This window comes from Schistocerca americana, chromosome 4 (assembly GCF_021461395.2).
Source record: "Schistocerca americana isolate TAMUIC-IGC-003095 chromosome 4, iqSchAmer2.1, whole genome shotgun sequence".
In the NCBI taxonomy this organism is placed as follows: Eukaryota; Metazoa; Arthropoda; class Insecta; order Orthoptera; family Acrididae; genus Schistocerca; species Schistocerca americana.
This window is the reverse complement of record NC_060122.1, coordinates 360,101,207-360,116,470: the sequence shown is the minus strand read 5'-3', so window position 1 is coordinate 360,116,470 and position 15,264 is coordinate 360,101,207. Positions and strand designations below refer to the sequence as shown.

General features: G+C 37.5%; 1 protein-coding gene across 6 annotated transcripts in view; it reads left to right on the top strand.

Annotated features, from left to right (window-relative positions):
- Positions 1-15,264, top strand: part of LOC124613251 (protein phosphatase 1 regulatory subunit 12A) — a 371,783-nt gene that overhangs the window by 117,803 nt on the left and 238,716 nt on the right. For all 6 annotated transcript variants that reach the window (XM_047141939.1, XM_047141940.1, XM_047141942.1 and 3 more), the window contains exon 3: positions 7,281-7,399. In XM_047141939.1, the coding sequence (XP_046997895.1) occupies positions 7,281-7,399 (119 nt within the window). The remainder of the gene's footprint in view (positions 1-7,280; positions 7,400-15,264) is intronic.

The following is a 15,264-nucleotide window of genomic DNA, read 5'->3' as shown; positions in this document are numbered from 1 at the left end:
GACAGAGCAATTAGACGAAAAGAAGCAGAGATTACAAGCATTAGCCAAACGACTCAGAAGATACAAAAAAAGTGAAAATAGAAGGAAACCAAACCAAACATTCAACACAAACCAAAAGAAATTTTACCAGACAATAGATAACACACCCATTAAAATAAACAATCCACCAAACATAACAGACATGGAACACTTCTGGAGCAACATATGGTCAAACCCGGTACAACATAACAGGCATGCACGATGGATACAAGCAGAAACAGACACATACAGGATGATACCACAAATGCCTGAAGTGATAATTTTGCAACATGAAGTCACCCGAGCAATTAATTCTACTCACAATTGGAAAGCCCCTGGAAATGATAAAATAGCAAATTTCTGGTTAAAGAAGTTCACCTCAACACATTCACATCTAACTAAATTATTTAACAGTTACATTGCAGACCCATACACATTCCCTGATACACTTACACACGGAATAACATATCTGAAACCTAAAGATCAAGCAGACACAGCGAACCCAGCTAAATATCGCCCCATAACATGCCTACCAACAATATACAAAATATTAACTTCAGTCATTAAACAGAAATTAATGACACATACAACACAGAACAAAATTATAAATGAAGAACAAAAAGGCTGTTGCAAAGGAGCACGAGGATGTAAAGAGCAACTGATAATAGATGCAGAGGTGACATATCAAGCTAAAACTAAACAAAGGTCGCTACACTACGCATACATTGATTACCAAAAAGCTTTTGATAGTGTACCCCACTCATGGTTACTACAAATATTGGAAATATACAAAGTAGATCATAAATTGATACAGTTCCTAAACATAGTAATGAAAAATTGGAAAACCACACTTAATATCCAAACAAATTCAAATAATATCACATCACAGCCAATACAGATTATGCGTGGAATATACCAAGGAGACTCATTAAGTCCTTTCTGCCTTGCTCTGAACCCACTATCCAACATGCTAAATAATACAAATTATGGATACAATATTACTGGAACATACCCACACAAAATCACACATTTGCTATACATGGATGATCTAAAACTACTGGCAGCAACAACTCAACCAATTACTAAAGATAACAGAAGTATTCAGCAATGATATAAATATGGCTTTTGGAACAGACAAATGTAAGAAAAATAGCATAGTCAAGGGAAAACACACTAAACAAGAAGATTACATATTGGATAACCACAGCGACTGCATAGAAGCGATGGAAAAAACGGATGCCTATAAATATCTAGGATACAGACAAAAAATAGGAATAGATAATACAAATATTAAAGAAGAACTAAAAGAAAAATATAGACAAAGACTAACAAAAATACTGAAAACAGAATTGACAGCAAGAAACAAGACAAAAGCTATAAATACTTAAGCTATATCAATATTGACCTACTCATTTGGAGTAGTGAAATGGAGTAACACAGACCTAGAAGCACTCAATACGCTTACACGATCACAATGCCACAAATATAGAATACATCACATACATTCAGCAACAGAAAGATTCACATTAAGCAGAAAGGAAGGAGGAAGGGGATTTATCGACATAAAAAACCTACATTATGGACAGGTAGACAATTTAAGAAAATTCTTTATAGAACAAGCAGAAACTAGCAAAATACACAAGGCAATCACTCATATAAATACATCGGCTACACCACTGCAATTTCATAACCACTTCTACAACCCTTTAGATCACATAACATCAACAGATACGAAGAAAGTAAATTGGAAAAAGAAAACACTTCATGGCAAGCACCCGTATCATCTAACACAGCCACACATCGATCAAGACGCATCCAACACATGGCTAAGAAAAAGCAATATATACAGTGAGACAGAAGGATTCATGATTGCAATACAGGATCAAACAATAAACACCAGGTATTACAGCAAGCATATTATTAAAGATCCCAATACCACAACGGATAAATGCAGACTTTGCAAACAACAAATAGAAACAGTAGATCACATCACAAGCGGATGTACAATACTAGCAAATACAGAATACCCCAGAAGACATGACAATGTCGCAAAAATAATACATCAACAGCTTGCCTTACAACATAAACTTTTAAAACAACACGTTCCTACATACAAGTATACACCACAAAATGTACTGGAGAATGATGAATGCAAATTATACTGGAACAGAACCATTATAACAGATAAAACAACGCCACATAACAAACCTGACATCATACTCACCAATAAAAAGAAGAAATTAACACAACTAATCGAAATATCCATACCCAATACAACAAATATACAAAAGAAAACAGGAGAAAAAATTGAAAAATACATCCAACTGGCTGAGGAAGTCAAAGACATGTGGCATCAGGATAAAGTTGACATCATACCAATTATACTATCAACTACAGGAGTCATACCACACAATATCCACCAGTACATCAATGCAATACAGCTACATCCAAACATATATATACAACTGCAGAAATCCGTAATTATTGATACATGTTCAATTACCCGAAAGTTCCTAAATGCAATATAACACATACCGTACAGTTAAAAGGAAGTGACGCTTGATCAAGGTCCGCGTCACTCCATTTTTAACCGGACTTAACGTCTGAGAAAGTGGAGGAAATAATAATAATAATATCTACATCAGTTGCTTTTACTAAGAAATTGATGAAGTATGAGGAGCAGGCCACCGATAAATCCGTTAGGCTGTTCTTAATCTAACCTCTATTAGGAGCTAAACATTTCATGGCTGCTGGCAAGTTATCATGGGTTTTTACTACGGTTGTGATAGACAGCATGATGTGTTGAAAAGGGAATATCTTGACATATGTTGATAAAAACCTATAAATATCTAAACAAGGTGTTTGTGGTCATATTTTTTTGGCATTGTTGCCAGATGTGCACACAGTCTTTAGCACTTTGACAATGATTACATAATATTTCGGATGAGTATTTCACTAACTTGTAAAGGCCATAGATCTGTTAAAAAAAAAAGGAGGAAGCTCATTTGTCATCCTTCAGAAATACGACCTAATGTGCTCACATCTGTCAAGACTTTTGTATAGTTCTCCACATAGCCCTGATGCCATTCTAAGTGGCTCTAGTTGCAAATGATCAAGAACGACTTTGGAGAAAACGTTGGTTAGATTTCAGAGTAATGAACAAGGGGGTATTTGCAGGACATCTTCTGACAGTGAGTGACTTAAGTGCTATAGATATGTATCTTTTAATGGCAGTGATATACATCCTCATTTTGCCTTGTAAAAGCAACTGATGGTGGATTAGTAATAGCAATAAGAAAGAGAATTACATAGTAATATGTAAGGTGGATAATAATTTCGAATGTCACTTGTGTATCCATGTTTCGTTAGCATAGTGGCTAGTATGTTAATATGATAATCGTAAAGGCTTAGTTTGACCCTGTTTTGGAATTCTTATTTTCAGGGTTCCATACCTCACCTGGTAAAAATGGTAGCCTTACAAGATCACTTTCTTGTCTGCCTGCTAGTCTATTAAGCTCCTTTTTTCTCTGGAATGGTTAGAGTTTTCAAATTGAAGTTTGGCAAATACTAAGGTCTGTGGTCCCTCAGCAGTGTAAACAAATTAGGCTATTAAGTAATTGTAGTCAAAAGATACAGTCATTTGTCACATAATTTGATACTCGCAAACTCACTTATCGAAATCTATAGATAAACTATTTGTGTGCATAGTATGCATAACTAGGTTAGTGCCTTCTGCTTTGTTCACTGTTATCCACAGATTGCAACACCTAAACTTTTAACGCTAATTAAGGCCTTAGAAGCACAGTTTTTCGGATTGTACGTCTGACCAAAATATGATTCTTTTAGCTCAAGTCCATGGTTTTTGTTAGTCATTTCCATAGAAACTTTCATCCCCTAATGCATATTTCTTTATATCTAGTGAAATACCAATTTTACGATATGGATATAATAGAGGGAAACATTCCACGTGGGAAAAATATATCTAAAAACAAAGATGATGTGACTTACCAAACGAAAGCGCTGGCAGGTCGACAGACACACAAACATACACACAAAATTCAAGCTTTCCCAACCAATGGTTGCTTCATCAGGAAAGAGGAAAGGAGAGGGAAAGACGAAAGGATGTGGGTTTTAAGGGAGAGGGTAAAGAGTCATTCCAATCCCGGGAGCGGAAAGACTTACCTTATGGGGAAAAAAGGACAGGTATACACTCTCTCTCTCTCTCTCTCTCTCTCTCTCTCTCTCTCTCTCTCTCTCTCTCTCTCTCTCTCTCTCTCGCTCGCGCGCGCGCGCGCACACACACACACACACACACACACACGGACACAAGCAGACATTTGTAAAGGCTGCTTGTGTCTGTGTATGTGCAGATGGATATGTGTGTGTGCGAGTGTATACCTGTCCTTTTTTCCCCCTAAGGTAAGTCTTTCTGCTGCCGGGATTGGAATAACTCCTTACCCTCTCCCTTAAAACCCACATCCTTTCGTCTATCCCTCTCCTTCCCTCTTTCCTGATGAAGCAACCGTTGGTTGGGAAAGCTTGAATTTTGTGTGTATGTTTGTGTTTGTTTGTGTGTCTATCGACCTGCCAGCGCTTTCGTTTGGTAAGTCACATCATCTTTGTTTTTAGAAATACCAATTTTCATTGATTTCCTGTCAATTTTTTTTAAAAAATATATCCAAATATTTTCTTAAAAATTTTCATCCCATTTCACCCTCTTAGGGGTTGAATTTCCAAAAACTGCGAAACATGTATTGGTTTGTTTATAACAAAGTAGCTAAATACTAAATTTTTATAGGTTGAGCTTTGAAAATGCTTTCATAATTAAATAATTTCATAAAAGTTTTCATTCCCTGTTTGTCACTAGGGAATTGAAATTCCATAAACACTGAAACAAATGTATTTTTTTTAAATTTCTAAGAGATGTCAGATTCCAGTTTTCATAGATGTAGCTGTAAAAATGCTTTCGTAGTTCTTTAATAATGATTTATTTTCAAAAAACGTGCACTCAATATTTTACTCGCTCAATGGTTGAATTTCCAAAAATACTGAAACACGTCTTTCTTTATTTCTAACTAAGTACTCAAATACCAATTTTCATGGTTCTGGCTTCAAAATTACCTTAATAGTGACTTTTTCACAAAGCCTTTTGTCCCCTGTTTCACCCTCTTAGGGATGGAATATTGAAAAATCCGTTCTTTAACGACACCTACAGCATAAGCTTAACACGTTCTGCAGATTTCCAAGTTTCTATCTTTTGTGGCTGGACAATGGTGAGTGAGTGACTGATTTGAGACATTGTGTTTTATGTATAGAGATTAATTTTGTACAAAACCTTCAGAACAAGAATCCAACTCGCACTTGGCCTGTGTGTGTGTGTGTGTGTGTGTGTGTGTGTGTGTGTGTGTGTGTGTGTGTGTTTCTCTCTCTGTAATTGTATTGTATACTCAAAAACGTGTGATTCTTGTTGGTGTTACAGGCTGCTTGAAACTTGATGTTTCAACATCCAAGTTAACTTAGTGTCTATAACAGCAACCGTGTACTTGGTCTTAAATTTTACTCATTTGTCATAGTACCAGTAGCTAAAAATTATTCTTAGTCACATATTGCAAGACAGAAGAAATTTACTTATTTGTTTCATAATTTGTGGCATTTATTGGGATATGAGTGTATTAAGTAAAATAGTTAAAGTACTCTTTGTTTTGTTTAGTTATGATAGTAGTAAATTAAACTTAATGACAAGGAACTCAGTCATTCATTCATGGACGTAATGTAACGACACAGTAAGTGCTTGCTGTTTTACAAAGGGAAATAAAAGTGGACATTCTACATTTGTTTCTTTTGAACTTATTTCTTGTAAGAGAGAACTGTGATATGCTCCCTACATGCAGGTAAACCATCACAAAAATTGAATTTATTACTCATTTGCTATCATCATTCTTAGCTTGGAATGTATCTTCCGTACTGTAGTGGTGTGTATGTAGGAAGGTGGCAGTGCAACGTGCTGTTGCCCTTCTGGTAACTGGCTGTGAAGGGATGAGTACTGTAATGGGCCACTGTTTCTGCATCTGACTCTCACTAGTAGGTTTTACATGCTCGGTAAACTGTCGCTGCCACTTGTAATATATCTTGTATCTGCTTTGTGCACCATAATGACCAATGAAGTGGCTAAGTAAGCTCACAATACCTAAACTAACATCAAAATCAATACTAAATGTTTTACGCACACACTCAAGCGTGTACTATTGGCAGGTGCAGAAGAATGACTCTATTGGCTGGAGCGGCACATGGTGCACTAGTGCTAGCTACTACGCATCGCCTCACCACCCACCTTCTTTCGTGCACACCACTGTTGTACAGTAGTGAACCACTAAACAGGAGTAAACTGATACTTATAATTTACTTATTAATACTGGTTGCAGGGTATAACCAAGAGGCCTTTAATGTAACTGTTCATATTTCCTAACTTGAGTTATCATGGTGTACTGTTAATAACATTATTTGGAAGTGACAAATGATTCAGCCATTGGAACATTACATCTTCTTTGATATTCTGTCTAGACTAGTATCATATCAGGAAAGTGGAAATGTTTTAAGATTTAATCGCAGTTTGAACTGGTAACATTACTTCTGAGAATACTAAAAAAGTTATTATTTATGAATAAATAAAATAATGTAGCACTATTTTTCAAGATTTTCTAAAAATATCAGTTTTATCATTTCGTTAACTCTTAAATTCTTCTCATGTGTCCCACTCAGGTGGTGGTGGTGGTGGTGGTGGTGGTGTTTTGGATCTAGTTGTGAGCTGTGTGGTAGTTAATACATATTGGTAAACAAGATGAAAGAGCCACCAAATGAGAGTTTGGTTTTTTGACTGAAAGCAACAGAATACTTTGCCTCACCAATGAATACACGATGAATGTAGCAATCAACAGTATTCAGTTACCAGAGCATTTTTCTATTTGACTATAGTGGCTAAAAGCAACACAACAATTATAACTTTCAGCTGGGCCCAATCTCATCACCATTTATATATAGCCTGTAACTGGCTGCCAGCAACTTTTATCTGAAATATTTTCAAATACTGGTACATGAAAAGAATAATGAAGTGTGACTGAAAATTCAGAACTTGAAATGCTGCAAATGAATTTGTTACTGAAACTACAAATAAATCTCTTAGAAATAATTAAAATAATTGTATTGGTCTGCATATAACTGCAGTATTTATTTTGTAAAATATTTTGTTCGTTCGTTTTCCGTAGGTACCTGATAGAACATGGTGGGAATGTTGCAGCTGTCAACAATGATGCTGAACTTCCAGTTGACATTGCTGAATCAGATGAAATGGAGGAAATGCTTCAACAGAATATTGAAGCTAAAGGTATGTAACAGTTGACTCTTAAATTTTTAATGTTTTAATAGCTGCAATAAAATGAAAGTAAACAACCAACAGTGTAAATTGGTGCAGGCAGTGGAGTGAGGAGGGGAGGGAGAGAGTGTACTTACTGTAACTATTGCTTTGCATATATTTTAAATACTGAGGATGGAAGGCATCAGAGCCTCTAGATCTAGACCACGAACTCACTAAATTAATACCTGCATCATTATTAAAGGTCATATTAGGATCATAATAAAGGCAATGAATGTTATATGTAGGTTTGAAAGTAAACATTTGCCAACTTTTAATATTTTGAGTATCATCACATTCCTTATTTTAATTGGTAAATTGTCCATTCTACCAGTAAAAACTTTTAAGTTTTTTTTCATAAATGCCCAGATTTTTGGCATTTAAAACTGCTTTGGGCAAATTCCCGGGCAAAAGCCCATTTATAAATGTCCTGCCCACTGGGCAATTGCCCAGCTCACATCACTATCCCTTGATGACACACAGTTTGCTTGAAGTGAAAAGCCAAAGGAGTGGAAAAACAGCCATAAATGTCTGGAGGATTTGGATTATACAGACAACGTAGTTTTATGAATTCAAGAGAGGTAAGTTAAGGTGTCTGAAATTTTCCCACCACTCTTGCTCTCATAGTGACGCAAGAAGAAAGGCAGCACTCTGCCGGCAATCAAGCCAATATCTTGGTCACAGGTTTGCACCACACACTTTACCCAATTAATCACAATGCCACAATCGGTAATGAAAATTCTGACAGTTTATATTGTCACACTTTCAGCACACAGCACATTAAATGTTGTGTGTGTCATAGTGAAACTGCGTTTCTGTATGTATCATCAGTCATGAGCCATCAGTTGTTAGTATGATCATCTTGAGGTTGAAGCTCTTTTGTCTGTGTTTGCTTTAACAATACATATGTTTTTGGGTGGGGTCTGCCTTTAGCAAAACAGTTTAGTTTTTTGTCCCAAAAATATCCGGCAGGCGTGAGCAATTTCACGCACTTTCAATCGGCGATCCTCTGTGACCATTTTGTGTGCTTTCGCAACGATTTCTGGAATAGTGACACATGTTGGCCGACCAGTGCGGAGATCATGATCATGATCATGATCATGATCATGATCGTCATCATCATCATCTAAGCTCTCCCGACCAAATTTAAATTAATTTGTCCACTTGGCAACAGTTGAATATGAAGGAGGAGAGTCCCCAGTGTATTCTTGTATTCTGAAAATTGGCAAGAATGCCTGTTGCTTTCATGACTTCCTTTACGAAGTACTTAATCACTGTTTGAACCTTGATTCCCCCCTCCCGACTTCGCAAATCATTATGCAGGAACAATAACAGAGCCACGTCACTACCACAGCTCTCTTCCAAGAGCACTGGCGTGGCACAAGTTTACAGGCAACAGTCCAATAAATATCACGTGAACAACTCGTTGCACCAGTGCTGACCTCTCGTGGTGATTCTGAGAACTTTTCAAACGACCCTTGTACCACATATTAGGGTTTCTTCCTGTTCCATTCCAGCTTGAAGCTCAGGATGAAAAATTGCTTAACTACCTCTGTGCACACTGTAATTACTTAGCCTCCTTACTTATACTGTTTTTTGAAACTTTGTAAATATCTTTCCCAGGATAGCTTCTGTTCGCCATAGGGTGCGTACCAAGTCTGCTAATTCAGGTTTTTTGGCATATCCGTGAAGCTCTCCTATGGGTCATTCAAACCTGTTATCATTCATGTTGCTGTTCTTTGTGTACATTCAGTATCCCCTGTTGGTTGTATTTCATATAGGTTCCAAACACTTGAACACAGTAGTCTAGGGTGAAACTCTGTAGTATTTTGTAAGCAATCACTTCTCCAGATTGATGGCATTTTCACATTATCTACTGACGAACTGAAGCCTGCCACACAGTTTACCTGTGACTGAGCCAGCATGTTCATTCCATTTCTTACACCTTTGTATATCACACTCGTATATTTGTACGAGTTGACGTGTTCCAGTTGCGACAGTTGACATTGCACTCTTTGTGAAGTGCGCAGTTTCACCTTTCTGAACATTTAAAGCAAATTTCCAATATTTGCAGCACTTCAAAATTTTATCAAGATCTGCTTTGATATTTGAGCAACTTTTCTCACAGTATGTCATTATAGATAACTTGTTATCTGCAAGAAGTCTGAGGTTACCATTAATGTTGTCTGCAGGTCACTAATATAAACCATAAACAGCAAGGGTCCCAGCACTCTTCCAAGACAAGCCTGCAGCTACTTCACAACTGTTGATGACTTTCCATTTGAGATGTGCATCCTCCAAACCAAAAAATCCTCAATTGAGTCATAAAAATACCTCTAGCTTTACTGAATCATGTGAGATTGGGCTTTTCAGGATTGATGTTTTCAATCTATACTTTTTGTAGCAATGTTGTATCTTGTCTTTCATGGACAATGCTCTTACTGGCTGAGCAATCAAGTCGTGACTACCAGACTGCTATCACTTCTTTACTTCTGTCAATAACTCTCCCCTACTTTCCAAATTGCACAGGATTTCTCCTGTACATGCTAGTAACCTGACAGGAAGTTTCAAAGTAATGCACACTCCATTGCAGCATGAAAGAGTTACGCAGGAAAGAAATATCATTTGGATAAAATGAACTATTAATAAATGACTAATGATAAGTAAAGACGATGTGGAATGTTGTAAGTTCAGGAAAATGACAGTGGGGTGGAAAGCAATTTACAGCATGATTACAATGACTTGTCTGGTTGTGTATAACTTTATTTCACAAAGTATTATAAATAAAAAAATAGTAAACAATACCTTGTATCAAAAAGCACATTTCCAAATTTCTTATACATGGCTACAAATGTTCTATGTTCCCTCATCCTGTTAAATGACAAACACCAATGTGATAGTAAATTTCAAGCCAGTCTCTGTCACACTTCAGTAGCACAGCACTTATGTGATTCTGGAGTTCAGTCAGTGTTGTCAGAAAAGGTTGTGCATAAACAGTGTCTTTCACATGCCGTCAGAGAAGAAAATTGGTAGACCGTAGGGACCATCTGAAGAGTGCCAAGTCATCCAGAGTGTAGTGCTCAGTCCACTACTTTCGAAGTTCTTCCTTCATGTGGTGACATACTTCTTTGCCAATGAAGTGGAGTCTGTCTTGTTGGATTATGACATTTGCGATATCAACTATTGGTTTAGGGAACACCCAGTCTTGCAACATATGTAGGTAGGTACAGTGTATCTGTTAGTTTTCCCAGGAAAAAAAGTGAAAGCCATACACTTTCATATGTGAAACAGCACAGAAAACATTCACTTTCAGAGAATCTCTTTCAGTCTACAGCAGGGTGCGAATTTTTAAGTCGCTAGTTCTCCATTAGTAAAAGAAAATTGGCAGCTGTCGATCCAGGCTTACATGTAAATTTTATTTTATTTTTTAAACACTCTATGGCTACGTTCAGAATAGTATGGACAACATAAATTCATGCACTGTTCAGGTACTATAGAAGTGTATATACTCTTTGCCAAGTGTTGGCATCAGTGAGAAAGTCCTGGTTTGTGAAACAAGAGCAGTGCCCAATGTTAAAGAAGGTTGTAGTGTATGGTATGATAGGTCTTTGTTGATATGGCGGCATCCTCCAGCATTCAAATTTTATGGTTACCTGTATTTTATTGTAACTATACATTTAGTTTATCTGATTTTAGGCAAACAGTCAATTTATAGTGTAATACATCTAGTGGGTGTGTAGCTAGTGACAAAAATGTGAAGGACAATGTGATTGTTCCTCATGTGCAGGAAAAACAAATTACAATTTGTGTGACAGAATCGGCCCATAGTAATAGTGTTTAGCTTGTGCCACGCTACCATTCCCAACTAAAATGAAATTTAATAAAGACTGGTTAAGTAATTTTGAGTGGCTAATGTACAATGATACAACAAAGCTTGCATCTTCCAAATTTTTTGAACTGGTACAAGCTAGTAATGTTGACGAGAAGTGAAAGGGTTTTCTGCACCTCTAAAAGAATTCATTTTTTTCTGCATACTCAGAATAAAAATGGACAGTCAAATGTTTTTCCATCTTAGAAATGTGTTTAATGTGAAGTACTACATAGTTAGACATGAGAAGTCGTTTAAAGACTTTCTACACATTCTTTGTTTGACACGAAAATCAAATGTGACTGTTAGCACAGTATGGCCAGTGAAAAACAGCACAGAGTATTCATTCATTTTATGGTAGATACACAGAAGCAGTATCTCGTACACAACTACAAAACTGTAAATACATCAGCCTTCTAATTGATGGTGCCACTGCAACTAATCATGCAGATGTGTAGATTGGATACATGGATGCAGATGATGACCACATTGAGGAGGCAATATTAGGTGTAATAGATTTACCGAATTACACTTCCTCTGGTTGTTTCACAGCTTTGACAGATTATTGAGAGAGCGCTGTAGGCCCAAATCAATACAGAGAAAAATATTACATTATAGGTGTAGGCATTGGTGACACTGCAGATGTGGTTGGGCACTAATCAGGATAAGCTATGCAAATGAAACTCTTTTCAAATACTGATAAGCATTCACTGTCTTGCACATCCTTTGCAGTTAGCTGTGATAGATGACTGTCGGGAATATGAACATCTCAAAACATTTGACTCGGTTGTTAGAAATTTTCTCAAATTCTGTTATGGATCAACGAAAAGACTTCGGATGTTAAGAGAAACAGTAAAAGTTCTAGGAGGAGAGATTCATATTCACACTGTCAGTTGATTGACCAGTAAAGTGTGTGTCATTCAAGCTCTCCTTCAATCATGGAAAGCTGTTGTGGCCCACTCTGAACAGCTAGCCCATAAAAATGATGACATGCTGCTAAAGCTAAGGGTTTTCTGAAAAATCTAAGGCTATTTAAATTTTTTAGGCTTCCCTACTTCCTCGTGGACTTTTACGAGAAATTGAATCCATTAAGTGTGGCACTACAAAATAAGAAACACCTTATTTCGTCCCAGGAAATGAAAATTGAACACTGCATCACTGTTTAGGACGACATACACTTCGCTGTTGGACCAAGTGAACAAAGGTTTTTGGAGCAAGTAACCATTTTAGGAAAAATAATTATGTTCACCTGACAAACATTCAAACTGTGGAGTATGAGTACCAGTTTGTAAGAGAAAACTTAATAAAAAATGCAAAGGCGTATGCCACGTAAGTTTGCAGTCTGTCTTGTCAAATGTTATTACCTCCCTGCATGTTTGACGCATTAGGCTGACCTCATGATGACAAAATTCCTCAGTTTGGAGATGAAGGTATGTAAGAATCAGATACTTCAAAAGACTTACATTGAAAATTTTTCTACAAGATTTCCCAGTCAGCTTCAGTTTCTCACATTTTGTGCTTTTCTACCAGCGAGAACAGCTGCATGTGAAAGAGGTTCCAGATGTAACTGCAGACTAAAAACTGCCTACATGACTTGGCTGAAAACACACACACACACACACACACACACACACACACACACACACACACACATATTTACAACTAGAGTTTTTGTGTATGGTATGTTTAAATGGACCTTCTTTGTCTGAGTTTGACCGAAGAACTCGCCACTGATAAGCAGTACTTCTCTGCAGAAAGATAACTCTACACAAACATTAAGTGCTAGACCTTTAGAATATGGTGCTGAAGTGGGTTGTTTGTGTTTGCAATGCTTATGATGAACCTTAGTAGTCCATTAAACAATTTTACATGTTGTTGTGTACAAAGACACCGTGTGAACAGTCTGTCTGTCAAACTAACTCCATAGAAGGAGACAGAGTGGGTATTTTTTCATATTCAGATAAAGGGGGTTGTGGTGATCAAAGTGGCTTCAAAGTTGAAATTCCACACCCTGATCTAAACTGTAAATTGGGATTTGCTGTGACCTATGTATGGACATTGTGACAATTCATTTGACCATTTACGTGGAACATCACCTCATCAGTAAACATGGGTCAGGAGTAAGGACACCATTCTCCGTTGCTTCCTGGAAATGTTCACAAATCCACATCTGATGGTGTCGTCACTTGATAAACATTGCAGCAGGTGTATGGTATATTTCTGAGAACTTCTGTAAAGTTTGGAAGGTAGGAGACGAGGTACTGGCAAAAGTAAAGCTGTGAGGACAGGGCGTGAGTCGTGCTTGGGTAGCTCAGTTGGTTGAGCACTTGCCCGCGAAAGACAAAGGTCCCGAGTTCGAGTCTCCATCTGACACACAGTTTTAATCTGCCAGGAAGTTTCATATTTCTGATGTTTGTGCAGAATCTTCCACACAGTTGGCAGTGGAATGCCCAGTTTGCTACTTGCACGAGATGTAGATTTCTTCGGGCTATAAAAGGAACGCCTCTTTGGCATTCTCCAGTGTTTCACAGGGTGTATACGATCTGGGAGATCCGGGAAAAACCCGGGAATTTTTTCATCCAGGAGAAAACTGGGAAAACCCGGGAATTGTTTAGAATTCCAGGAATTTTTCATTGTTTTAGTTTTCAGTTAAATTTTTGTGATTTTGACTGGTAAGAACCAATACTCTAATGAAGGATATTACTGTATCCCGCTACTGCAGAATAACACTGAGCAACAAAACATGAACAGGAGAAAAGAAAGAAAGAAAATAAAACTTAAGTTGCAAAGGAAATGTGCCATATACAACAACAAAACAGTGCTCATACAAGTGTCTGTCAACATTAAAGTGTATCAGAAGCTTTAGGAAGACTAGGCAATTGCCTCCGATGAGTGTTGTGTGACAACTGTTAAAATTAGATTCGTTTGAGTTGTTGCGGGCGGGCTCTTGCGCATGCGCAGTTGAGTCGCGAATGTGAGTAGTACCTTCTCCCTCTTCTCGTTACAGATATGTGGCTCGGCGCCACTACTTAATATTGCCCCAGTTCTGAAATTAGTAAATCTGGGGCTGATGCACAGAGCAGTCTGAGTTGTGGTGGGGAGGTGGGTCATCTCCACGTGGCCTGTTTACATTTAGTCGTTTTGTTGTTTCCTCTTCATTTATTGCTCTCGCGTTAAATGATAACAAAACGGACTTTTGTGGCCGGGAGCTATCAAATGAATTAAAATACGTTCGTGTAATTACGGAAAGCTAAAATATGTTATCAGTTTTATATTTTATTTCCACCTTTCTGAGAGTCAAACATTAATCGCCTTACAGAACAATGAAGTTATTTTGGACGGTTTGCTAAAGACATTTGGCTTTTATTAATCTTTTCTGTTGAGGCAGTCAACTTATTTGAAACGAAGTGTTTAATTTCACACTATTGGCTAGTTTCAACTGTTCGCTGCATTTCAAGTGCACTTACGGCATTATGCCAATAAAGAACCAAACATGAGATAATACAGTACTGTTACTCCAAGAAAATTTGTATACGAATGTTCATTTTAAGCCGAATTATGTGTTTTCGTATGGTTCACGAAATTCCGACGCTCTTGAAGTATCCTCTGATGTCTTGTTTCAAAATGGTTCAAATGGCTCTGAGCACTATGGGACTTAACTTCTGAGGTCATCAGTCCCCTAAAGTCAGAACTAGTTAAACCTAACTAACCTAAAGATATCACACACATCCATGCCCGAGGCAGGATTCGAACCTGCGACCGTAGCAGCAGCGCGGTTCCAGATTGTAGCGGCTAGAACCGCTCGGGCACCCCAGCTGGTGATGTCTTGTTTCTTTTATGACGTAATGTGAGATCTTTTAATGTTTTACACGTACAAACATATATATGGGCTTCCAGTGTCATCGTAGCTGCGCAAGCTCGGTGACGCTTGTTATCTGGCGCGCTCTTGCAACTGCTGAAACGGACCTAT